This window comes from Malus sylvestris, chromosome 3 (assembly GCF_916048215.2).
Source record: "Malus sylvestris chromosome 3, drMalSylv7.2, whole genome shotgun sequence".
In the NCBI taxonomy this organism is placed as follows: Eukaryota; Viridiplantae; Streptophyta; class Magnoliopsida; order Rosales; family Rosaceae; genus Malus; species Malus sylvestris.
Genome location: NC_062262.1, coordinates 10,597,188 through 10,622,520, shown reverse-complemented (window position 1 = coordinate 10,622,520; position 25,333 = coordinate 10,597,188). Strand labels below are relative to the sequence as shown.

The 25,333-nt window shown below is 39.0% G+C and overlaps 1 protein-coding gene across 1 annotated transcript; it reads right to left on the bottom strand.

Annotated features, from left to right (window-relative positions):
* Positions 1–24,184: 24,184 nt before the first annotated feature.
* Positions 24,185–24,934, bottom strand: LOC126615252 (probable cysteine protease RD21B). Its single transcript, XM_050283061.1, has one exon. The coding sequence runs from the start codon at positions 24,917–24,919 to the stop codon at positions 24,185–24,187; it is 735 nt and encodes a 244-aa protein (XP_050139018.1). The 5' UTR covers positions 24,920–24,934.
* Positions 24,935–25,333: the final 399 nt, after the last annotated feature.

Sequence of the window (25,333 nt, the reverse complement as noted above, 5' to 3'; positions counted from 1 at the left end):
TCCTGATGATATGAGATACTCTTACTCTGGTGTGGCTTGTTTGCAGAAGTATTATCGGGGGGAAAATAAGCTGAGTATTTCGAGAACTCTATTGAGAGTGCCCTTTCGGATGTGAAGAAAAGTTGAGCATTTTTTTTATTTGCAGGTTTGTCTGGCTATGGAGGATGAAGGTCGACATATATAAGAGTCTCCCTAACAACAAGTAGTAGTGTTATTCCTTTACCCTTCTTGGTCATAGTAATGTAGTGGGAGCTGCAAGCTTCACGTGTTTTAACTTTGTCAGAGCACTTTGAAAAAGTGGTCTGTGGTATCTGGAAAGCTGATGTTGCGTGTGAAGATTGCTAACAAGCTTTATCCAAGGAAATCTAGCTCTTGAAGTTCGGAGAGCAGTGCCTCTTCGATTTTCAAACAAGCAATTTGTCGTGGATTTGGCTCTTGAGATTCAGAGAACGGTTCCTCTTCGATTTTTGAGAAAGCAATCATATTGGGAGTCTGACTCTTGCGATTCGGAGAGCAGTGCCTCTTTGATTTTTGAGAAAGTAATCCTGTTGGGAGTCTGGCTCTCGAGATTCGGAGGGCGGTGTCTTTTCGATTTTTGAGCACGTAATCTTGTTGGGAGTCTGGCTCTCGAGATTCGGAAAGCGGTGCCTCTTCAATTTTTGAGCAAGCAATCTTGTTGGGAGTGTTTTCTCAAATGTGAGTAAAGGTTGGGCATTTTTGCCAGTCTGCCTTGCCACGGAGCACGGAGGTTGACACACATATGAACTTTCTAGTTATCAAGTAGTGGTACTGTTCATTTACCCTTGTGGGTAATAGTAGGGTAGTTGGACCTTCAAAATTTATATGTCTAAACTTTGTCAGAGATCTTTGACAAAGTTATCTGTGGTACCTGAAGATAGGCCTGGCCATTCCTAACATGACCTGATAACCCGACACGACACGACACGAAATTAACAGGTGTTCGATTCGACACGATAACGAATCGGGTGTTATCGGGTAACCCGATAAGCACCTGTTAAGATAACGGGTTGGTTTGGGTATACATGTAGGTAACACGATACGCAGAATATTAATTTAATAATTTTATAACCCTAAAAATACTATAATAATTATATATATATATATTTATATTAAATTAACTATAATAATTATACCCCGAAAATATTAACTAAAATAATTATAATAATTATATATACTATAATAATTATACCCCCAAAATATTACCTATAATAATTATATATATATATATATATATTAAGTTTTAAATTAAATTTATACCCCTAAAAACTATAATAATTATACGTACAAAATAAATAGATTTAAATCTACATAATATATATATATATATATATAACATTTAGAGATCAAGTAATGGGACAAAAATTTTCGACGGTTATAAAACAAAAAATCACGTTTTAACGGTTATTTTAACTCTGATTTTGATGATTTTTTACTGCTACACTCGTTGACCCTATATGACTACAATGAATGAATTCGATTTTCAATTTAAAATATTTATACTAGTGGATACAACAAAATCTTATGTTATACTTAATGAAAGCATAAATAAACTCTAAGTGTTAGTGAATCTATCGTTTTGATGAGCTACAAATTCTATGAAACTAATTTCAACGATCCAACCGTCAAACTTGTTTGTATATGCTTCGAGATCGCATACGCCAAAATTCACAAAAAACAAACATTCAGAGATCAAGAAATGATCAAAACTTTTCGACGGTTATAAAACAAAAAATCACGATTTAACGGTTATTTTAACTCCGATTTGGATGATTTTTCACAACTACACTCCTTGACCCTATACAAATACAATGAATGAATTTGATCATCAATTTAAAATATTTACACAAGTGGATACCACAAAATCTTATGTTATACTTGATCAAAGTATAAATAAACTTTAAGTGTTAGTGAATCTATCGTTTTGATGGGATACGAATTCTATGAAACTAATTTTAATGATCCAACCGTCAAACTTGTTTGTATATGCTTCGAGATCGCATATGCCAAAATCAAAAAAAAAAAAAAACATTCAGAGATCAAGTAATGAGACAAAACTTTTCGACGGTTATAAAACAAACAATCACGATTTAATGGTTATTTTAACTCCGATTTTGATGATTTTTTACAACTACACTCCTTGACCCTATACGAATACAATGAATGAATTTGATCATCAATTTAAAATATTTACACAAGTGAATACCACAAAATCTTATGTTATACTTAATGAAAGTCTAACTAAACTCTAAGTATTAGTGAATCTATCGTTTTGATGGGATACAAATTTTATGAAACGATCCAACAATCAAACTTGTTTGTATATGCTTCGAGATTGCATACGCTAAAAATTACAAAAAACAAACATTCAGAGATCCAGTAATGAGATAAAAAATTTCAATGGTTATAAAAAAAATCACGATTTAACAGTTATTTTAACTCCGATTTTGATGATTTTTTACAACTACACTCCTTGACCCTATACGAATAAAATTAATGAATTTAATCTTCAATTTAAAATATTTACACAAGTGGATACCACAAGATCTTATGTTTTACTTAATGAAAGTATAAATAAACTCTAAGTGTTAGTGAATCTATCGTTTTGATGGAATACGAATTCTATGAAACTAATTTTAACGATCCAACTATCAAACTTGTTTGTATATGCTTCAAGATCGCATACGCCAAAAATTACAAAACACAAACATTTAGAGATCCAGTAATGAGATAAAACTTTTTGACGGTTATAAAACAAAAAATCACAATTTAACGGTTATTTTAACGCCGATTTTGATGATTTTTTACAACTACACTCCTTGACCCTATACGAATACAAGGAATGAATTTGATCGTTAATTTAAAATATTTACACAAATGGATAACAAAAAATCTTATTTTATACTTAATGAAAGTATAAATAAACTCTAAGTGTTAGTGAATCTATCGTTTTGATGGGATACGAATTCTTTGAAACTAATTTTAACGATCCAACCGTCAAACTTGTTTGTATATGCTTCGAGATCGCATGTGCCAAAAATCACAAAAGACAAACATTCAAAGATCAAGTAATGAGACAAAACTTTTCGACGGTTATAAAACAAAAAATCATGATTTAACGGTTATTTTAACTCCGATTTTGATGATTATTTACAACTATACTCCTTGACCCTATAGGAATACAATGAATGAATTCGATCGTCAATTTAAAATATTTACACAGGTGGATACCATAAAATGTTATGTTATACTTAATGAAAGTATAAATAAACTCTAAGTGTTAGTGAATCTATCGTTTTGATGGGATACAAATTCTATGAAACTAATTTTAACGATCCAACCGTCAAACTTGTTTGTATATGCTTCGAGATCATATACGCCAAAAATTACCAAAAACAAACATTCAGAGATCAGGTAATGAGACAAAACTTTTCAACGGTTATAAAACAAAAAATCATGATTTAACGGTTATTTTAACTCCGATTTTGATGATTTTTTACAACTACACTCTTTGAACCTATACGAATGCAGTGAATGAATTTGATCGTCAATTTAAAATATTTACACAAGTGGATACCACAAAATCTTATGTTATACTTAATGAAAGTATAAATAAACTCTAAGTGTTAGTGAATCTATCGTTTTGATGAGATACGAATTCTATGAAACTAATTTTAACGATCCAACCGTCAAACTTGTTTGTATATGCTTCGAGATCGCATGTGCCAAAAATCACAAAAAACAAACATTCAAAGATCAAGTAATGAGACAAAACTTTTCGACGGTTATAAAACAAAAAATCATGATTTAACGGTTATTTTAACTCCGATTTTGATGATTATTTACAACTATACTCCTTGACCCTATAGGAATACAATGAATGAATTCGATGGTCAATTTAAAATATTTACACAGGTGGATACCACAAAATGTTATGTTATACTTAATGAAAGTCTAAATAAACTCTAAGTGTTAGTGAATCTATCGTTTTGATGGGATACAAATTCTATGAAACTAATTTTAACAATCCAACCGTCAAACTTGTTTGTATATGCTTTGAGATCGCATACGCCAAAAATAAAAAAAAAACAAACATTCAGAGATCAAGTAATGAGACAAAACGTTTCGACGGTTATAAAACAAAAAATCATGATTTAACGGTTATTTTAACTCCGATTTTGATGATTTTTTACAACTACACTCCTTGACCCTATACGAATATAATGAATGAATTTGATCGTCAATTTAAAATATTTACACAAGTGGAAATCACAAAATCTTATGTTATACTTAATGAAAGTATAAATAAACTGTAAGTGTTAGTGAATCTATCGTTTTGATTAGGGGTGGGTTCAAAAAACCGAAAATCGAAAAAAACTGAACCGAAAACCGGACCGAGGCCGAAAAAAACCGAACCGAACCGAATATGGCTGGTTCGGTTTCGATTTTTGAGGTTTGAAAACCGAACCGAACCGAACCGAAATATATATTTAATTATTTTTTTATAATATTTTAATTATAAAAAATCATTAAAAAAAACTTTGAAATTTTGGAGCCATGGGAGTTCGAACCCATGCGCTGCAACTTGAGAAAGTTTCCCTGAAACCAAGTGGGCAGTGCGTTTTGTTTTGCTATTGATGTATGACTAAGTTATTTATAAAATTGAAATCTATAGTCTTTTGTGCTATTAATCATCAACAAAACCCTACGCAGCCACACCTTTTCTATTTTAGATTCCCCTCTTCTCTCTCTGGTTCCCTGCCGCAGCCACCAACACCTTTAACCCTAGCCGCTTCATACCCAATTCCCATCTTTCATCATTCTCTTCTCTGTTTCCCTTTCTCTCTACCTCCCTCCAACCAACTCTCTCTCTCTCTACCTCCCTCCCTCCAACCAAAAACACAACCAAAACCCAGAAATCCCACCTCAGAACCTGCGGCAGCTTGTAAGATTTTGAGCGAGCAGTCCTCCCAGGAATGGAAGACCATGGCCCGAGCTTGGCTGGGCTCTACTTGTTTCCCGATGTCAAAGTTGTCTCCATGGACGAGGTCGAAGCCTGGATCGACTCCACCTTCGATTTCATACCCCAAGGCATCAAATCCATCTTTATGACTTCCAACCCAATTGGTTGATGGGCATGCTGTTTTGTTTATAAAAGATTCAAGTAGGTATTTACATTATTTTTGTTGTTAGTTAGTTAGTTAGTGTTTACAATTTTGACAAGCTTGTTGCAATGGGATCAAGGATTCTCCTATCTAGCAACCTACTCAGTTAAGCAGGGAATGTATATATTTTCTCTTTTAAAATGTGGATTTATCTGTTGTTCAACTTGCAGGATGATTTCTCACTGATGATGCTCAAGGCTTCAAGCTCCAGATTTAAAAGGAAAAAATAAAACTCATGAAAAAAACCGAACCGGCCCGAAACCGAACCGAAAAAAATCAAAACCGAAAAAAACCGAACCGAAAAAAACTGGAGAAAAACCGAACCGAACCGAACCGAACAGTAATTTTGGTTTGGTTTCCGGTTTCGGCCAAAAAACCGAATTGAACGGAACCGAACCCACCCCTAGTTTTGATGGGATACGAATTCTATGAAACTAATTTTAACGATCCAACCGTCAAACTTGGTTTTTATTAGGCTTTTATTTTCGAGTGTAGATGGAGTACTTAAATGACAAATATGTTTTAATGTTTTGAAGTAATATTTATGTTGTAATGTGTGATATGTGCAAATTTAAGAAAAAAATATATTTTTCTTAACTGGTCATAACGTGTCGGGTCAATTTACCCGTTGGGTAAAGTGACCTGACCTGTTAAGGACCCGTTAAGATAACAGGTGTGACACGACACGACCCGTTAAGATAACATGTGTTACACGAAAACGACACAAACACGACAGACACGACTCATTTACCAGGCCTACTTGAGGAGCTGATGTTGTTTGTGGAAAATGGTGCCTCTTCAAAATCCGGAGAGTGGTGCCTCTTTGATTTTTGAACCAACAGCCCTGTTGCCCTTTCTTTTATAAGGGCACCAATTGTGTGCAAGAAGTATATTCAGAGAGTTATTGTTTGTAGGAAATTTCCCCTTACTTCAGAGATTTATTGCACCTCATTTCTCCTTCATCGTTTCTTAGAATGTCTGGCCCATCCGACTGTCGTTTTGACTTGAACTTTGGTGAAGAGGCATCCATGCCTTCTTAAGACAACATATGGTGCCCATCCTTCTTATCCCCTACTAGTCCTCTTACCATTGGGGACTTTGTGATGAAGAATGATATGACCGCTGCGGTGGTGGCCAGGAACATTCTTATTCCCAAAGATAACATACTACTTTCCAAACGGTCTGATGAGTTGGCTGTTAAGGATTCTCTGACTCTTAGTGTTCAGTGTGCAGGTTCTGTGTCTAATATGGCCCAACGCCTATTTGCTCGAACCTACCAAGTTGAATTATTGGCGGCTGAAGTGATAAGTCTCAAACAGGAGATCAGAAGGATCAAGCATGAGAATAAATAGTTGCACACGCTAGCACATGACTATGCTACAAACATGAAGAGGAAGCTCGACCAGCTGCAGGAATCTGATGGTCAGATTTTACTTGATCATCAGAGATTTGTAGGTTTGTTCCAAAGGCATTTATTGCCTTTGTCTTCTGGGGCTGTACCGCGTAATGAAACTCCAAATGATCAACCTTCGGTGCCTCCTCATTTTAGGGTTCTACCTAGTACTGAGGCTCCGAATAATCACCCTCTGGTGCCTCCTCTTTCTGGGGCTCTGCCAACTGCTGAGACTTCTCCTGAGCAACCTTTGTGAAGATTCCTTCTTGTTTGTTTATTTTGATTGATATATATGTACATATTTGTAACTTATCAGATATATCAATAAACAAACTTTGCTTCATTTCAACGTATTGTGTTAAATACACCAAGGCCTTCTTCGCTAAGTTCTTTGAATTTTTCTTTTTGTTGAAGCTTGTATGTTAAAGCTTTGTGAGTGAAGCATGTAGGTTGAGGTAGTGCTCCCTTAATTTCCCGAGTGAGGAAAACTTCTCAGTTGGAGACTTAAAAAAATCCAAGTCACTGAGTATGAAGATGCAGTAGCATATAGTAGGAGTCCCCCAAGTCTCCGGTTGAAGGAGTTGACGAATGAGTCATTTCCTTTCTAAGTGGTAGCCCAAAACTCCTCATTCATATATATTTGTTATGAAAATTTAGGCCCAAAGAAGAGGAGGCCTAGGCAATTTTTTTTTTAATTTTGGATTTTTTTTTTGAATTTTTGAATTTTTGAATTTTTGAATTTTCGAATTTCCGAATATATATATATATATTAAGCTTTATAGGTGAAGCTTTGAGGAGGTTGAAGCTTTGTTGGGTACCATGAATTGATTTTGCTTCACACTATCTTGATCAAGATAGTGTGAAGCTTTTGTAGGTGAAGCTTTTGTGTTGAAGTTTTGTAGGTGAAGCTTTTGTGGTGGGTGAATCTTTTGTTGGTGAAGCTTTTATGAGTGAAGCTTTTGTTGGTGAAGCTTTTATGGGTGAAGCTTTTATGGTGGGTGAAGCTTTTGTGGGTGAAGTTTTTTTCGGTGAAGCTTTTATGGGTGAAGCTGTTGTAAGTGAAGCTTTTGTGGTGGGGGAAGCTTTTGTGGGTAAAGCTTTTGTTGGTGAAGCTTTTGTGGTAGGTGAAGCTTTTGTGGTGGGGGAAACTTTTGTGGTGGGGAAAGCTTTTGTGGGTGAAGCTTTTGTGGGTGAAGCTTTTGTTGGTGAAGCTTTTATGGGTGAAGCTTTTGTGGTGGGTGAAGCTTTTATTGGTGAAGCTTTTGTTGGTGAAGCTTTTATGGGTGAAGCTTTTGTAGGTGAAGCTATTGTGGGTGAAGCTTTTGTAGGTGAAGCTTTGGAGTTGAAGCTTTGTAGGTGAAGCTTTGGAGTTAAAGCTTTTGTAGGTGAAGCTATTGTGGGTGAAGCTTTTGTAAGTGAAGCTTTGGAGTTGAAGTTTTGTAGGTGAAGCTTGAAGTTTAAGCTTTTGTTGGGTACCATGAATTGATTTTGCTTCACACTATCTTGATTAAGATAGTGTGAAGCTTTTAAGAATTTGTAGTTGTCCTCCATGGATGAAACTTTTGTTGGTAAAGCTTTTGTGGTGAAGCTTTGTTGGGTACCACGAATTGATTTTGCTTCACACTATCTTGATCAAGGTAGTGTGAAGCTTTTGAGAATTTGTAGTTGTCCTCCATTGATGAAGCTTTGTTGAATTTCCCAAATTTTTTTATTTTTGGGAAACTAGAAATTTGAAAATGTGGGAGAGACAACATATACAAATTTTACTTCCACACTGTTGAGCAAGAGATTGTGATGTAAGCCACATTTTGTAGTAGTCGAAGGTTTGAATGAACCATATAAATTGAATTTACTTTGAACAATCTTGAATTTGTTTCGAAGGTTTGAGAATTGTAGTTACCCTCCATTGATGAAGCTTTTGTTAGCACCATAAATTGGTTTTGCTTCACACTGTCTTGATCAAGAGTGTGTGAAGCTTTTGAGAATTATGGTTGAACTCATTTGATGAAGCTTTTGTTGGCACCATAAATTGGTTTTGCTTCACACTGTCTTGATCAAGAGTGTGTGAAGCTTTTGAGAATTGTGGTTGCCCTCCATTGATGAAGCTCTTGTTGGCACAATAAATTGATTTTTCTTCACACTGTCTTGATCAAGAGTGTGTGAAGCTTTTGAGAATTGTGGTTGAACTCCTTTGATGAAGCTTTTGTTGGCACCATAAATTGGTTTTGCTTCACACTGTCTTGATCAAGAGTGTGTGAAGCTTTTTATGAGTTTTAGTGTTTGCATTGTTACAGAGGGGAAATGTCTGAAGTAGATGCAAGAGGGTTGAATAGCTTGATCTTCGTATGCCATGTACTGAAGTTGCTGTTGGCTTGCCATAAGACTTTGTTGGTGACTATAACTCTTGTTGGGCATTAGTGCTTCCCTAGTTGAGTTGTCAAGCTTGAGGGTTTTTAATTATTTGTGAATGCTAGGAGTTCACATGTACAAGTTGTACCACTCGTCTTCTAGTAGGTGGAATGAATGGTGAGTTGCTTTCATCACTTGGTTAGTGGTACGAAGGTGAGTTCCTTCATCACCTTTCATCACATTTCATCACCTAGTTGGTGGCATGAATGGCAAGTTGCCAAATGATATTAGAGTACGAGTTGTACATTTCATCACCTGGTTGGTGGCATGAAGATGAGTTCATTTTTCACCTGGTTGGTGGCATGAGTGACAAGTTGCCAAATGATATTAGAGTACGGGTTGTACATTTCATCACCTGGTTGGTGGCATGAAGGAGAGTACGGGTTGTACATTTCATCACCTGGTTGGTGGCATGAAGATGAGTTCCTTGTTCACATTTCATCACCTGGTAGGTGAGAATAAGGGCAATGTGTCTAAGCACATTCTAGCAAGTGTCGAATGACACAAAGTATGTTGAACCCTTTCAAAGCACAGTTGGCTTATATATGAATGTGTTGGAATGTATGATTGAACGAATATACTGTGAAGCTGTTCGTTTATTTATATAGTCTTGTTGACATATACTTAGACTTTGTTTCATGTTGAAGTTTTAAACCCGAGTGTTTCATTGCTAGGAATGTAAGAGGATTAGGACCTAGTTGTCTAAATCACATCTTTATTGAATTCATGCCAAATAGTCTTTCATTACATAGGATGCCGAACGGTTGAAGCTTAATACTTGTACAATGTGAGTTTACTTGTAATAGTACTTCAAGTGATTAGCGTTCCATGGATGGTCAAGGGTCTTGCCATGGAGCTTTTAAGCTTGTAGGAGCCAGGGCGACTGATGCCAACAACTTCAAATGGTCCATCCCAGTTTGGACTAAGTGTTCCTTCACTCGGGGCTCTGTCGCAGAGTAATCTTTTTTTCAATACCTAGTCTCTCACTTTGAAAGAACGAGGTTTGACCCTTGAGTCATAGTAGTTGGAAATGCGCTGCTTGTAGGCGACATTCCTCAAGTGAGCCTGGTTTCTGTGTTCCTTGACTAGATCTAAGTTGAGGGTAAGTTGTTTGTCATTTTCCCTTTGCACGTAGTTATGGACTCGAAACGTTGCTTGCTCAAGCTCAATTGGGACAACTGCCTCTGTACTAAAGGAAAGTGAGAATGGGGTTTCTCCAGTTGATGTCCGATATGAAGTGCGATATGACCAAAGAACTTGGGGTACAAATTCTGGCCAACAACCTTTAGCCTTGTCCAAGCTGGTTTTTAAAGTTCGCTTGATTATTTTGTTGATGGCTTCAACTTGTTTATTAGACTGGGGATGAGCTGGGGAGGCAAAATATAAGTTGATGTTAAACTTAGAGCAGAACATCCTGAACTTATAATTGTCAAACTGTCGCCCGTTGTCAGTGACTATCGCATTAGGAATGCTGAATCTGCAAAGGATGTTCTTCCATACGAAGTCTTTTATTTTTACCTCAGTAATGGTTGCCAAGGGTTCTACTTCGGCCCGCTTTGTGAAGTAGTCAACTGCAACGATTGCATAGCGGACCTTGCCCTTCCCTGCAGGCATTGGGCCGATCAAACCAAGTCCCCATTGGGCGAAGGGCCAAGGGCTGATCATAAAAGTCAGCGGCTCGGGAAGGGAGTGAGGAATAGTTGCGTAGCGTTGACACTTATCACATGAGCGCGATATTCTAATGACATCTTGGTGGAGTGTTGGCCAGTAATATCCTTGACGAAAAGCCTTGTGTGCTAGGGATCGAGATCTAGCATGATCTCCATAGACTCCTTCATGTATTTCCCGAAGGATAGTTTCCACCTCTGCGGGCGTAATGCATCTTTGGTATGGTAGGTTAAAACCCCATTTGTAGAGTTGGTTATTAATGATCAAGTAACGGGTAGCCTTGTATCGAATCTGCTTAGCTTGGACTTTGTCATTTTGAAAGGTGCCATGAGCAAGGAATCTATAAATCGGGGTAATCCAACTATCCCCCTGTTGTAAGTTGTACACTTCCACAGCCATGGTGCTTGGTGTTGCTACCAATTCGATCTGAATTTATCTCCCAATCTTGTCTTCCACCGCTGAGGTGAGGCGAGCCAAATCATCTGCATGACTGTTTGCTGCTCGATGAATTTGGGTGCTCTGGTAGTGGAAGTGCTGAAGCAACAATTGTGTTTGTGCTAGATATGCTGCCATGGAGCTATCTTTAGCATCAAAGTTGTTGGTGACCTAGTTAACCACCAATTGGGAGTCACTAAAGATATCAATTCGTTTAACCCCAAGGTGTTTGGCCAAACGTAAGCCTGCTAGGAGGGCTTCATATTCGGCCTCATTGTTCGACGCCTTGAATTTGAAATGAAGAGCATACTCTATCGCCACTTTGTCAGGGGACGTAAGGACTAGTCCTGCTCCACAACCCAGTTGGTTGGACGAGTAATCAACATATAGACTCCATACTGGGGCTGTTGGTTTTATTTTCTGAGCTTCCGAGGGTAATGAAACCACTTCTTTAGGTGTAGAAACAATGTCAACAGGATATGTGAAGTCGGCAATGAAGTCTGCCACTGCTTGGCCCTTCTTAGCTGGCTTTGGTTGGTAGGAGATGTCAAACTCACCCAATGTTATCGCCCATTTGATCATTCACCCGGAAGTGTCAGGGCTTTGGAATATCTGTCGAAGAGGATGATTGGTAAATACGATAATGGAGTGTGCTTAGAAGTAAGGGCGAAGTTTTTGAGCAGACATGACCAATGCTAAAGCCAATTTCTCAATGTTGGAGTATCATGTCTTTGCATCTTGTAAGGCCTTGCTAGCGTAGTAGACATGCCGTTCGACATTACCATCATTTCGAATGAGAACGGAACTTATTGCTGAAGCCGATAACGACAGATAGATAATGAGAGTGTCACCAACCTCAGGTTTGGAGAGTAGAGGGGCTTTACTCATTTAATCTTTGAGTTTCTTGAATGCTTCAGCACATTCATCAGTCCGTGTAATGTACTTCTTACTTTCTTTAAGTGCTTTGAAGAAAGGAACACATATGTCTGTGGCCTTAGAGATGAACCTAGTTAAGGCTGCCACTTTGCTAGTAAGGCTCTGGATGTCTTTTGAAGTTATTGGTTCCTTCATGTCGATGATTGCTTTGATCTTCTCGGGATTAGCCTCAATGCCTCGTTGGCTTATCATGAAGCCTAAGAATTTGCCAGAGCCTACGCCGAAGGCACATTTGTTAGGGTTCAACCTCATTTGATACCTCTTCAGAATGGTGAAAGTTTCAAACAGGTTGGTGATGTGTTGGTCAGCATGTTTGCTCTTGACTAGCATGTCATCAACGTAAACTTCCATGCTCTTCCCAATCTATTTGGCGAACATTGAATTGACCCGTCTTTGATAAGTTGCTCCTGCATTCTTTAGGCCGAAGGGCATAACTTTATAGCAATATAGTCCCCTGTCAGTAGTGAAGGCTGTGTGTTCTTGGTCCGAAGGGTTCATGAGGATTTGGTTGTATCCTGAGTAAGCATCCATGAAGCTCAGAAGTTCACACCCTGCCGTAAAGTCTTTAAGTCTGTCTATGAGAGGAGGAGGAAAACTATCCTTCAGGCATCCTTTGTTTAGGTCGGTGTAATTGACACACATTCTCCATAAGACCTTTTGGAGCAGAAGACTTTCCTTGGTCGGATTCTTCTTAACAAGGACAAAGACAACATTTGCTACCCACATTGGATAATTGACTTCGTGGATGAATCCTATGCCTTTGAGTTTTTCAACTTCTGCCTTCATTGCCTCGTATCGTTCAGCGTCATAAGATCTTTGCTTCTGTCTCACTGGCTTGGTCTTGGGGTTAATACTTAAGCGATGACAGATGATGTCGGGAGAGATGCCTGGCATGTCTTCGTATGACCAGGCGAAGACCTCAGTGTTCTCTTGCAAAAAGGAGATCAATGCCAACCGAATGGTTGGTGACAAGGTGGTGCCAATCTTCACCATGCGATCTGGATAATCTTTTGAGATAGAGACCTTCTCAAACCTTCAGCGGGTTGTGCTTGCTGGGTGAAAGAGTCATCTCGAGGATCGTCGGGTTGACTGTTGCCACCGTGAAGATCCAAGTTGGCTTCGTCTGGGCTAGTCTTTATGACTTGGTCATGTATAGAAAAGGTTTCCTTGGGAATATGTAGTTGTTTTTGTTTGACCGAAGTGTTGTAGCATGATTGTGCACTAAGTTGATCTCCTCTGATGTAACTATTGCCATAAGGGGTTGGAAATTTCATCAATAACATATGTGTGGATACCATGGCCTTGAGATCATTGATGCCTGTGCGTCCGAAGATGACATTGGTGAAAGGTAAGTGTATACTCCCCAAAGGTTGCACGATATCACCGGAGAAGCTTATCAGAGGGGAAATCGAGCGATCGAGCAAGTGTTTAGCTACATTAAGTGCCCTGATAGCTTTAGCAAACATGATATTGACCGAAGCCCCCGTGTCTACCTGGATTTGTCGTACTTCAAAGTTGGCTATGTGAGCTTCCACAATCAGTGGGTCGTTGTGAGGGTAGATGATATCTTTTTTTTTTTCTCAGGGTAGAAACATATTGGATCCCGGTTAGGCTTTTGATACTTACCTCCCCTGATGTCTTCCACGTGAAACACATGGTGGCCAGACCTTAAAGCTCGTTCACTATTTTTCATAGCCTTGTTGGAAGATTTAGATATGGGTGTGCCATCACTTATGGAATATATCACATTCACTTAGCGTTGGTTACGGTTACCCTTTGGAGGGTGAAGGAGGAATTGATCAATTTTTCCTTCACGTGCCAAAGCTTCAATATGATCACGAAGGGTGATACACTTCTCGCCGTCATGGCCGTTATGCTCATGGTAGCAGCAAAATGTGCCCGTATTCTTTGTGGGCTTGTAATCAGGGTGCCTCGACTTTGGCTTTGGTATCAGGTGTGCTATGCTGGGGTAAATGGCCACGCATGTGGCGTTTAAAGGTGTGTATCCCTCATACCTTGGGGTAGGGACTGTCCTGACACATGCTTGACCCACTGTGTTGACTGCCTAAGGTCGATGATTATCATGGCGATACCCTTGGTTATCGCGGTAGTGTCCCTTACTCCTTTTACTAAAATGAGACTGGTGAGAATGAAAATCTTTCCTTTTGCCCTGAGATTGATATGTTTGTTGACTTGGCAAAGTATTAAGTAAGGCAGAGGGAGGCACCGCTGCCGTTTGGAAGGTCGAGGTCTTCTCATTTGGTTGGATCTAGCTTCCACTCCTTACTTACTGATAAGGGGTGGCTGCGGGGGGTTTCCCTTGATATGTCCTTGCCTCGGCAAAGGCATGGTTGTAAGCTTGTGCCATCATTTCAGAGTAAGTCTTCCAAGTGTTGGCATTGATCATGTACTTGAAGAAACAATCACGTAGGCCGTGAAGGCTTTGAGGGCGGTCTTTTCATCTGCCTCAGCACAGCGAGAATACTCATGGCTGAAACGACCGGCATACTTTCGTAGTGACTCGTCCAGCTTTTGGAAAATAGTTTACAAGTCATCTGCAGAATGCAAACGATCGGTCTGGAAGATGTGTTGAGAGACAAACAGTTTCCTCAGTTCCTCAAATGAGTCTACTGTCTCAGGTGGAAGACGGTAATACCAGTTTAGAGCTCCGCCAGTGAGAGTGGAGGGGAAGAGAAGATAGCTCTTCATCGGTGTGCATCCGATATGCCATGGTGGACTCAAAGAGGTTAAGGTGTTCAATTGGGTTCTCATTTCCAGTATAGAGTTGTAAACCAAGCTTTTATTTTGTCTTTGCTTGAACGGGGTGTTGAGGATCCTTCTTATGAGAGGGCCAGGCCTGGGTTGGTTCCAGTCAGGTATCTCAGCCTGACATTCGGCCTTCAACTTGTTTACTTCCTCAAGGAGCCGTGGGACAAGAGGGTCATGAGTGGAGTCATGTACCACTAGGATTTTCTTTCGTAAGTCTCTATCGCCTCTTGGAAGTAGGAAAGTTTGAGCAAGGGTGTGTGATTTTTCCTTGGACTCGCCGTACTGACTTCTAGGGCGAATCTGTCGGAATACCTTAGAGTCCCCTGTACCTTCATGTTCCTATGGGACCTGTCTTTCCTTCCCTAGATTGGCAACTGGCTTGGGTCGTGGGAAAGGACCGAGTCTTTCAGAAACCCTTGGATCATTGATCTTCGAGCATATGTGGAGGGGATTCTCTCGACGTTGCTTTAGGAAGTCTCGGCAGTCACGATAAACGGCTTTCGATCATTCCAACCCTTCTGTAAGGAGGTGTCTTCTTCCACTTTTCTTGCTTCGGGTCGAAGCAGCTGGGTTGAGAGAAGTCTCATATTGATCAATGTTTTGATGATTAGATCGCTCTTCATCAGGGATACCTATGTCGAAGGAAGGTGACCCTCCATGTTGGAGGGCACCCAGATGATGGTTGATGTCCATAGGGGCAACGAGCTCGCGTGTTTGAGTACGCCTAGTTTTGTGGAGCGTCTCAAAGAGCTTCTTATACTGCTTCTGAAGGATCTCATTCTTCATTGCTATCTTGTTGTTCTGAGCTTCTAGCTCATTGACTTTAACTTGAAGAGCAAACCTCTTTCCTTCTTTCTTTCGTTGCTTCGCACTAGGTGCAAGAGGGGTGTCATTCTGTGTGTTGTGGCTTCCTTCCCTCCCCATGTTGGAGAGGGATGCCTGGTCAAAAGAGAGTGTATGAATGGTGGAAACCAGCTTGACAAAGCTGAAGATAGTGAGAATAAATGTCATTCCCACAGACGTCGCCAAATGTTGATGCATAAAATCAGTGAGGACTTTGGTACAACAGAAAATGTTAAGTTTGTGACCTTCGCTAGATTGCTCCGGTCACTAGTGTGAATAAGTATGTAAATGGATAGAGACAGGGAAGCAAACATAAGATGTAAGTGGTTCACCCAAATTGGCTACGTCCAGAGAGTATAGGAGTTCTCATTAATTGTGAAGGGTTTACACAAGTACATAGGTTCAAGCTCTCCTTTAGTGAGTACTAGTGAATGATTTAGTACAAATGACATTAGGAAATATTATGAGAGAATGATCTCTATTTATAGAAGAGAGTTTCTAGTTTCATTCTGACATTAACACGTGTCGTGTTGTGATTGGCTTCTGATGTTGACACGTGTCGCGCTGTGATTGGCTTCTGATGTCGACACGTGTCGCACTGTGATTGGCCTCTTGGTTGGAGGGAAACTCTTCTGGGTCCTTGACGGTATAACATTGACTGATGCTCAGTAGTTTCGGGATTGGTCAAGTATGGTGCAAACACCACGTAAGCTTATTTATAATTTGTACCATATTTATCCCTTAGACTTATAAATTGTAGTAAATATTCAAAATTTCTTAATTATATGATTATTTGAGGTTTAACTAATCGCTTAATTATAGGATTAGTTATAGCAATAAAATCTCAACCCCAGTCCATTTCATCCTTTTTTTTTTCCTTCTTCTAAACAATTCCTTTTGTTAGATTATGGAATCAATTATCCTCTTTCTTCTCTCATCTTTCATGGGTGATATTTTGTGTTCCTCCCTCCAAAATCCTTCATGACAATTTCAGTTTTAACATAGCTTTCACAATTTTTTTACATATTCGTTTGGCAATACATCATCAATTGCAAGCAATAATACAATATCATGCATTTATATTTGCTCTATTATATTTTTGTGCGTAAGGTAAACTGAAACTTAGTATTTGTTCCTTTTTTTTGTTTAGTATTTGTTCCTTTAATGGAGGTATATTATATCATATTTCTATTCTAATGTTCTGCCATGGAGCTTCAACATTTTTCTTCCTATACAATAGGTAGTTTATTTTTATTTTGTTGGTAGATTATATCTATTTTGTAGGTATAAAGCATTTTTCTTCCTATACAATAGGTAGTTTATTTTTGTTTTTCAAGTAGATTACATCTATTTTATTGGTATAAAGTATTTTTCTTCCTATACAATAGGTAGTTACTTAATTATATCGGTTTTGTAGGTAAACATCATTAGGTGGTTACTAGATAATATTTTAGTTTGAGTATTTAAATATTGAAAATAAAAAACTGAATAAATGATACAAAAATTAAAGAATTTAAATATTTTTATCTAAAAGGGCAAAAATGGTATAAAAATATGTAATTGCATAATTGGACTTAGTTCAAAAACTACCTATGTTTTTGGACCTAGATTGAAAAACTCCATAAAACAAATCCCTTTCAAATACTAATTCAAAATGTAAATGCCCTTAGCACCAAGCACAAAAAAAAAAAAAAAACTATTCAAATGTACATATTCATTCATAATACAAATACATCCATCCATACAAATACCTTCACTATGTACTATGAATGTTAGTATGAATGCGATAGTTTAAGCCCAAAAAGAACTTATCAAGAGATTAAAAAAGCCCCAGGAAAAAGGGAAAGAAAAAAAAGCCCTTTTTGGGCGACTGCTCAGATTTTTGGAAGAAAGGAAAAAGACCTTTGGGCGACTGCTCAGATTTTTGTATTTTCTATTATTTTATTTTATTTTTACACAGCCCATTCAGGCAACACAACATATGCCCAAAGCCCAAGTAACAAATAAAGCAAAACAGAGGGGAAAAGGAAGAAAGATGGAGAGAGAAAGGGGAGAGAGAGAGAGGAAGAAAAAGAACAAAAACATAAAAAAGAAAAGAAGCAAACTGAAAAGCCCAGTTGGGCACTTAACACAAACAGCCTTTCGGGCAACTAGAAAAAGCAACCCAGATTTTTCTCTTTTAATTTTTTAATTTTTATTTTTTTTTGAGTTGCTTTTTTGACTTCAAAAAGCAAGGAAATGCCCATTCGGGCAAAAAGGCTAGAAGAGAGAGAAAAAGAAAAAAGAATAAAGAATAAAGAAAGAAGAGAGAAAAGAAAAAAGAGAAAGGAGAAAAAACAAGGAAAAGAAAGATGCAGGAAACTCACTTTGGGCAAAAGGGAAAACAATCTTTTACTTTTCTCTTGATTGTCCAGATGTTTACTTTTCTCTTAACACTCCAATCTTTTTCTCTTTTTAAAATTGAGTGCAGAGAAATCATATCCATCATTAAAACTGGTCATACCATGTAGCTTGGGAACTATAGGAGGAGGCCATTCATGTTTCACTCCAAGCTTTGCCCCCTTGAGATCTCGGCATGGATGGCATGCTTGTGTTGGCAGAGAAGAGTGTGGAACTATTTTTTTTCTTCTTTGAGCTCCACATGAGGTGTGGGTTCAAGCCCCCCGAGCGTAGGTGTTTGGCCTATAATAGCCATAAGCTTCATCTTAGCCGTTATCAGTTTCGATATGTCGACTTGGTCTCCTACAACCATATCCATTTTCTTGGATTTTTCATTGGGTGGGGCCATTGTTTGGCCTTCATCAATGTGTATGATTTGTTATTCCTTGGTTGAAGTAGGGTGAGCTTGTTTTGTAGAGGGGATTTGACACATTTGATCTATCAAATTTCTCATGGTTTCTCTAAAAGTTATATATCTTTCCTTCATCCTTTTAAAACACTTGGTCTCCTCTTCACCATAGTCGATGCTTGCCACATGGAGTTTGGATACCTTCTTTAATTTGCCCACATTCTCATTGTAGAGCTTTTCATCCAAATGATCATTAGTTGGCATCTCATATATTGGCTCTATGTACTCATTGGAAGCATTTTGATACTTAAAGCCATTTGTTGGCCTATCATAGTATTCATGAATGTGATTGTCATCAAAAGATTAATAACTTTCATCATAGCCATAAGTTGGTCAATCTTCAAGATTATTATTCTTTAGTTGATAGCCATTAGTTGGCCGACAATCATATACCATGAGACTTGAGTACTTTCCAGCCATGTACCCATAAGTTGGCAACTCATAGGTTGGCTCCATGTGATTTTCGTTATAGCCATCAGATTTTCTTCAACACTATCATCCTCTTCATACTCCAGAAAAGTATGTTGAGAAAAACCATGAACATAAGGATTGTTCATGATCTTGCTCCACATAAGGGTTCCACTGGACATGCCAGAACTATGTTCGGGCAGGAATTTCCCTGGAGAAAGCCCTTGACTCGAGCACACAGCTCCTTGAGGAGTTGGCACTTTGGTTGGTTATCGGGTTCCTTCTTGTTGAAAGGCTGCAAAAGAAGGACATAGTTAGTTCTGAAAGGTGCGTTTGTAGGCCTTAGGTGTAGGCCTTATGTATAAGCCTTGAGGCTCGCAATCAAAACTAATTAAGTGCTTATGCGTGCCATTGCCATCTCAGTATGGCAGATATAGAACAAGTGTGTTTAAGTTGATTACTTGAGCCCCAAGTTATTCTGACTTCTTATTATCTAAGGATTTTCGTAAATGGGTTAAGTCTACATTAAGTTCTTTTCTATGCCTTGAGATCAAGGACTTTTATTATTATCTTTTATGCTTTAAAGGCTAGAAGTCCATATTTGACTAAGTCATCGGTCTAGTTCCTGTTCAATCTTTTATAGCAATAAAACTACTAAATGAACTAGATCTGAGTGCCAATGGAACCTTTGATCATCAAATGATTGTAAATGACTTGAATATATACTGGAGAGTACATCATAATAGCAGATCTACTAATTGAAAGATAAAACAAAAAGAGTTAGGCAAGATTTCACCTTGTCGGGCAAGGGTGAACGTCTTGCAATTTCTTCTCTTACAGAGGTTTGTGTGTTGAGAAGGATAAGTGGTAAATAAGTTTATATGAGGGAATCGATACTACAACATCTATAGAAGGTAGTAGAGCTTTTACACCGAACAAAAGATGACTTTCTAAGGGAACTATTGCTAAAAAGGTTTTGGAAGGTACGAACTGGCTTGAGAGTAGAGTTTGTATGCTTGTTTGTTTGATTGGTTGATTTTCCATAATCCTTGTGCCTCTGCTTCTTTATATAGAGATATGAGAGAGCCCCCTGCTGAGAACACCAATCTAGCCTGAATGCATTCCATTTGCCAGCTTGCATGTGGAATAATATTTAAAAATGGCAACTTGCATTTCCACCACATGTTTCTAGCACATGTCTCCACCACTTGCAATAAAATAATAATTAAAAGAAACAAGTTGGCTTCTTTCACATGTCCTTTGCAGGAATGTCTGTGTGCCTTCCAATCCACTTGAAAGCATGCAATTGTTTTGATTAAAGAAAGCTCTTGGCAACCCTCCACCACCCAAACAAAAGGGAAAAACAATATTATAATGTCAAAACTACCCTATTTGCAGCTAAATATCTTTTCAAGTTAGCTTCTTTGCACAATCATCATCCAAATGCCATATTTAGCCCAAATAGCCCAAATGAGTAAAATTGGGTACAATTTAGGTGCAAACACGTAGGACTTTTTTTCAACTCATAATTTCTTGCTTCTTTGGAAATGCAGGGATAACAAAATATTAGTTCATTTGTTAGTTTTTAGACTGGGTCTCAACTCGTGATCGTTATAATTCACATCTGTTTTGCTATTTTCAGTCCCCTTTATACATGGCCGGTCTTCTGGTGTAGGATATGTTGCGAGTTATATATTAGTTAAAGTGTAAATAGTAGTTTATTGTCCCACATTAGTGAAGTACATATGTAATACCAATTGTAACTCCTATTTATACTCCACTTTGGAGATTAATGAATATATAAGAAATTCTCAAATATTGTCATATATATTTTTGGTATTTACCATGTTTAATTTAATATGGTATCAGAGCAGTTTGCTCTTGGTGACCTGTGTGCTTTAATTTTGTGCTCACATTTTTTTTGTGATTTCCTTCATAAAAAAAACAAAAAAAAAGTGAATAGTGTCGCGTTACAGTACAGTGTGTGAACAGTGGTCTGCTTTGTGAATAGTGGTCCTCTACAGTGTCGTAAACAGTGATTGCTATAGTCATGAATAGTCTCTGCTACAGTGCCATGAACAGTCTGCTATAGTGTTCTGGTAAATCTTTTCATTCCGCTACATATCTTTTGTGCCTTTATTGTTTGTGATTTTGTTCAATGGCTCAATATAATCATAGTGTTGTTATGCATCTTGGTGGAACAAATAAATGGATAATTGATACTGGGGCCACTGATCATGTGACTAGTGACCCTAGAGTGTTTGATGAGTTATGTGACTATGTTCGTGATCCGTATTACTAGTGCAAATAGAGCACATTCCCCTGTGAAGGGTGAAGGCTTTACTTGTCCATGCTTATCACTGGTCCGACCTTATAACTGATCCGTGCTTTACTTGTTCCTGATGTTAAGTGCAATCTTTTGTCGGTAAGAAAACTTCTTGATATCTTATATTGTTCTGCTCATTTCTACCCTACGTATTGTTATTTTCAAGATATGCAAACTCAGAAGATAATTGGTCATGGTAAAAGAATAGGGGGTTTGTACATCTTGACTATGGATGATACTGTTGTTTCTGGTTATGTTGATGCACAAAACCGGAGGGGTCTAGGAACAACATAAATCCGACTGTGAATCTGCAAGAAATGTAAATAACACAACACAAGATGTATCGTGGTTCACCCCAATGTTTGGGCTACATCCACACTGAGTATTGTATTTCTCTGAGAAGATTGTGAGGAAGAGAGCCTCTGTAGTGTGAGAATGAGGCTCTCTGAATGTGAGGGAGTTTGTGAGGTGAGAGTGAGGTCTCTCGGGGTGAGGAGGCTTGCCCTAATTGTGAGGGTGGGGAGTCTCTTTTATAGAATAAGGGCTCCTCACTTATTACATATTTGCCCCTTCCTTTATTACATAATTACATTTAAGTCCCATGAGTATTTATACAAGGTCTAAATACGGAGGCCCTAAGTATGGTACAACCAGTAGTCCCCCAAGTCTTCAGTTAAGAGAGTCTTTTGACTGGAGACTTGAAATTCCGTCCATGTGTGGGCCGAAGTAACTAGATGTCGTCTTGAACTGATACTTGATATGAGGCAGTGCTCGAAGTGAAATGATGCTCAACTAGAAGTAACACATGTTGTGAGGCTGCTCGGCTTGTAGCTTATGTTGCCTTGGTTGGCTCGGCTTGTGGCATTGAAGGTGAGGGAGTCACTTTTATAAAATAAGGGTTCGCTCCTCAATACATAAATGATGGGCTAGAGTTGATGCTCACGGCGAGTCGGTTGCTCAGCAGGTGGCGATACTCTCTAATGATGTTGAGGGAGTCCCTTTTATAAACTAAGAGCTCGCTCCTCAATACATAAGTGATGGGTTATGAGTGATGCTCGCGGCGAGGTGGTTGCTCAGCAGGCGGCGATTCTCTCTAATGAAGGTGAGGGAGTCCCTTTTATAAAATAAGGGCTCGCTCCTCAGTACATGAATAATGGGTGCTCTCTAATGAAAGTGAGGTAGTTCCTTTTATAAAATAAGGGCTCACTCCTCAACACATAAGTAATGGGTGCTCTCTAATGAAAGTAAGGGAGTCCCTTTTATAAAATAAGGGTTCGCTCCTCAATACATAAATAATGGGCTAAGTCTCCTAAGTATTTTTCATGAGGCCCAGTTGAGGCCCAATATATGGTACATAATGTAGTCCCCCAAGTCTTCGGTTAATAGAGTCTGTTGGCTGGAGACTTCAAATCGAATCCATGTATGGGCCAAAGTGGCGGTTGTTCGGAGGTAGTATTTTTATACCCTACAATGAAGCTTTGTAGGTGAAGCTTTGCAAGTGAAGCTTTGAAGCTAGAGCTCTGTAAATGAAGCTTTTGAAGCTGGAGCTCTGTAAATGAAGCTTTTGAAGTTAGAGCTTTTGTAAATGAAGCTTTTGAAGCTAGAGCTCTGTAAATGAAACTTTTTGAAGCTAGAGCTCTGTAAATGAAGTTTTCGAAGCTAGATTGACATGAGCGATGCTCATGAATGTTTATGTTGATTGACCTGAGTGATGCTCATGGATGTTGACATGAGTGATGCTCATGACTGTTAACATGAGTGATGCTCATAAATGTTGACATGAATGATGGTCATGAATGTTTATGTATGATTGACATGAGTGATGCTTATGAATGCTTATGTATGATTGACATGAGTGATGCTCATGTATAATTTTGGAGTACTGGACGTACTTTTGATCACCTGGTTGGTGATAATAGCGGCAAGGTGCCGAATAATTTTGAAAGTAGTGGGCATACTTTTGATCACCTAGTTGGTGATAATAGCGGCAGGGTGCTGAATAATTTTGGAAGTACTAGGCGTACTTTTGATCACATGGTTGGTGATAATAGCAGTAGGGTGTCGAATAATTTTGGAAGTAATGGACGTACTTTTGATCACCTGGTTGGTGATAATAGCAGCAGGGTGCCGAATAATTTTGGAAGTACTAGGCGTACTTTTGATCACTTGGTTGGTGATAATAGTGGAAGGGTGCCAAATAATTGTGAAGTCATAGGGCCTGGCTCTTTTGGGCATATGGGCCTTCGCCCTCCACATAACATTGCAGCCCATTATTTTGGGCTTGTCGTTTTTTATTTTTTTATTTTTATTTTTATTATTAACCTCTGATGGGGTTATATAGATGTCTCCGAAAGATAAGAAAAAATAAACTACATCATTCAAAAACAAGAAAAGTAAATCACATCATTCTGGTGGGTGTTTACTTCTTGCTTTTGCAATGTGGGTGTTTATTCCTTGCTTTTGCTTTCTGATTTCTATCTGTGTGCTGCTGTCATGCATGTGCACCTAATTAATCTTTACAGTCTGCCTCTGCGTCGAGAAGAATAAGTAGAAGGGAATCCGAAGAAAGTGAGAACAATTGATAGGAAAGCTTCTTTCAGTTGGATCCTCCAAATGGAAGACAACCCATAAATGCTTTTCCTTTTTTACTTTTGTTTTTCTTTTTTTTCTCGGTCGACATGTGTGTCTCTCACTTGCTTTTGCTTTCTCTCTTTTCCTCATTGAGCTGAACAAGCTGATGATCATGTTGATGCATCAAGTCAGGTATAGTTTGTGGGGAATCTTCTCCATCAATGTATAATGGTCCCTTATCGGACCAAGCATTCAATATCTCCTCATAATCCAGCTTCAACGGCGTAGAACTTAGTGCCAACTCCACCGGCGGAACCGAGACCTTTCCCGGGGTGTACCCTTCAAGCACGGACTGGAGCTCAAGAAACCCGTGGAAAATATCAATTTTAGAATCTTTAGGTGTCACATGTGGCATCATATCCTTTGTAAGTATAGTCATCTTCGCTATTAATGCCGCCATTGTTGATGATGAACTCGAAGCCATAGTCCATAAGACCTCCATTGCAGCCTTCATTGTACGTTCTATCGCAGTCTACCAGCTCCTGCTCAGATAGGGAGATGAGATCGCCGGTGACTAGCTTATTGATACCTTCCACAGTGGAGATAGTTGAGAATGCCCAACAACTCCCGCAGCTGCCTTGGTCTTTGACTTGACTCACCGCGCCCTCCTTCTTCCAATCAACGGAGTCGGGCAACGAATCACAAACACGTGGCGCGTACCGGTCGCTCTTGGTGTTTCCGTTGGACACCCGCTTCATCTGCGCGCGGGTCTTGGCGCCGAGGTAAGTGTTCCGGTACTCCTCGTTCGACAGATCGGCGAACCTGTTCAGACCGAGCTTGTAGCTGAGGTTCTTGGAGTTTTGTTCGTCGATGTACCTAAGGTTGTCCTTGAAGATCTGGAAACTTCTTTCCTTCTCTCCAAAAGCGTTGTATGCCTTTCCGTGCTCCGCTAGCCACCCCTCGTATATCGACATCACCTCATCGTCGATCCTCCAGCTGCCCGACGACTTACTGTCTCCGAGGTGGTTGTTGCTGTCGTAGGAGATGATCGACATGTTGAGGGCCGATGAGACGGTGAAGATCATAAGGAGGAGGACCGCCACGACAGGCCATGATCGGTATGGCCCCATGTTTTTTTTTGGTGTGTTTGGTTACTGAGAAAATAGGGAGGGGAGGATATGAATGGTAAGAAGTAGGAAATGAAGGCGTCTGTCACCACTATCTGAAATGTGCTAAAATTGAGGAGAGAGAAACTGGGTTGCGGAGGAGAGAGAGATTTGGGGTTTTTTTTGGGGTTTTTGCAGATTCACGGCGGAGGTGAAAAATTGAGAGAGAACCGACATAACTTTTCGTGTCGATTCCCACAGACGGCGCCAAATGTTGATGCACAAAACCGGAGGGGTCTTGGAACAACGTAAATCCGACCGTGAATCTGCAAGAAATGTAAATAACACAAGATGTATCTTGGTTCACCCCAATGTTTGGGCTACGTCCACACTGATTATTGTATTTCTCTGAGACGATTGTGAGGGAGAGAGCCTCTG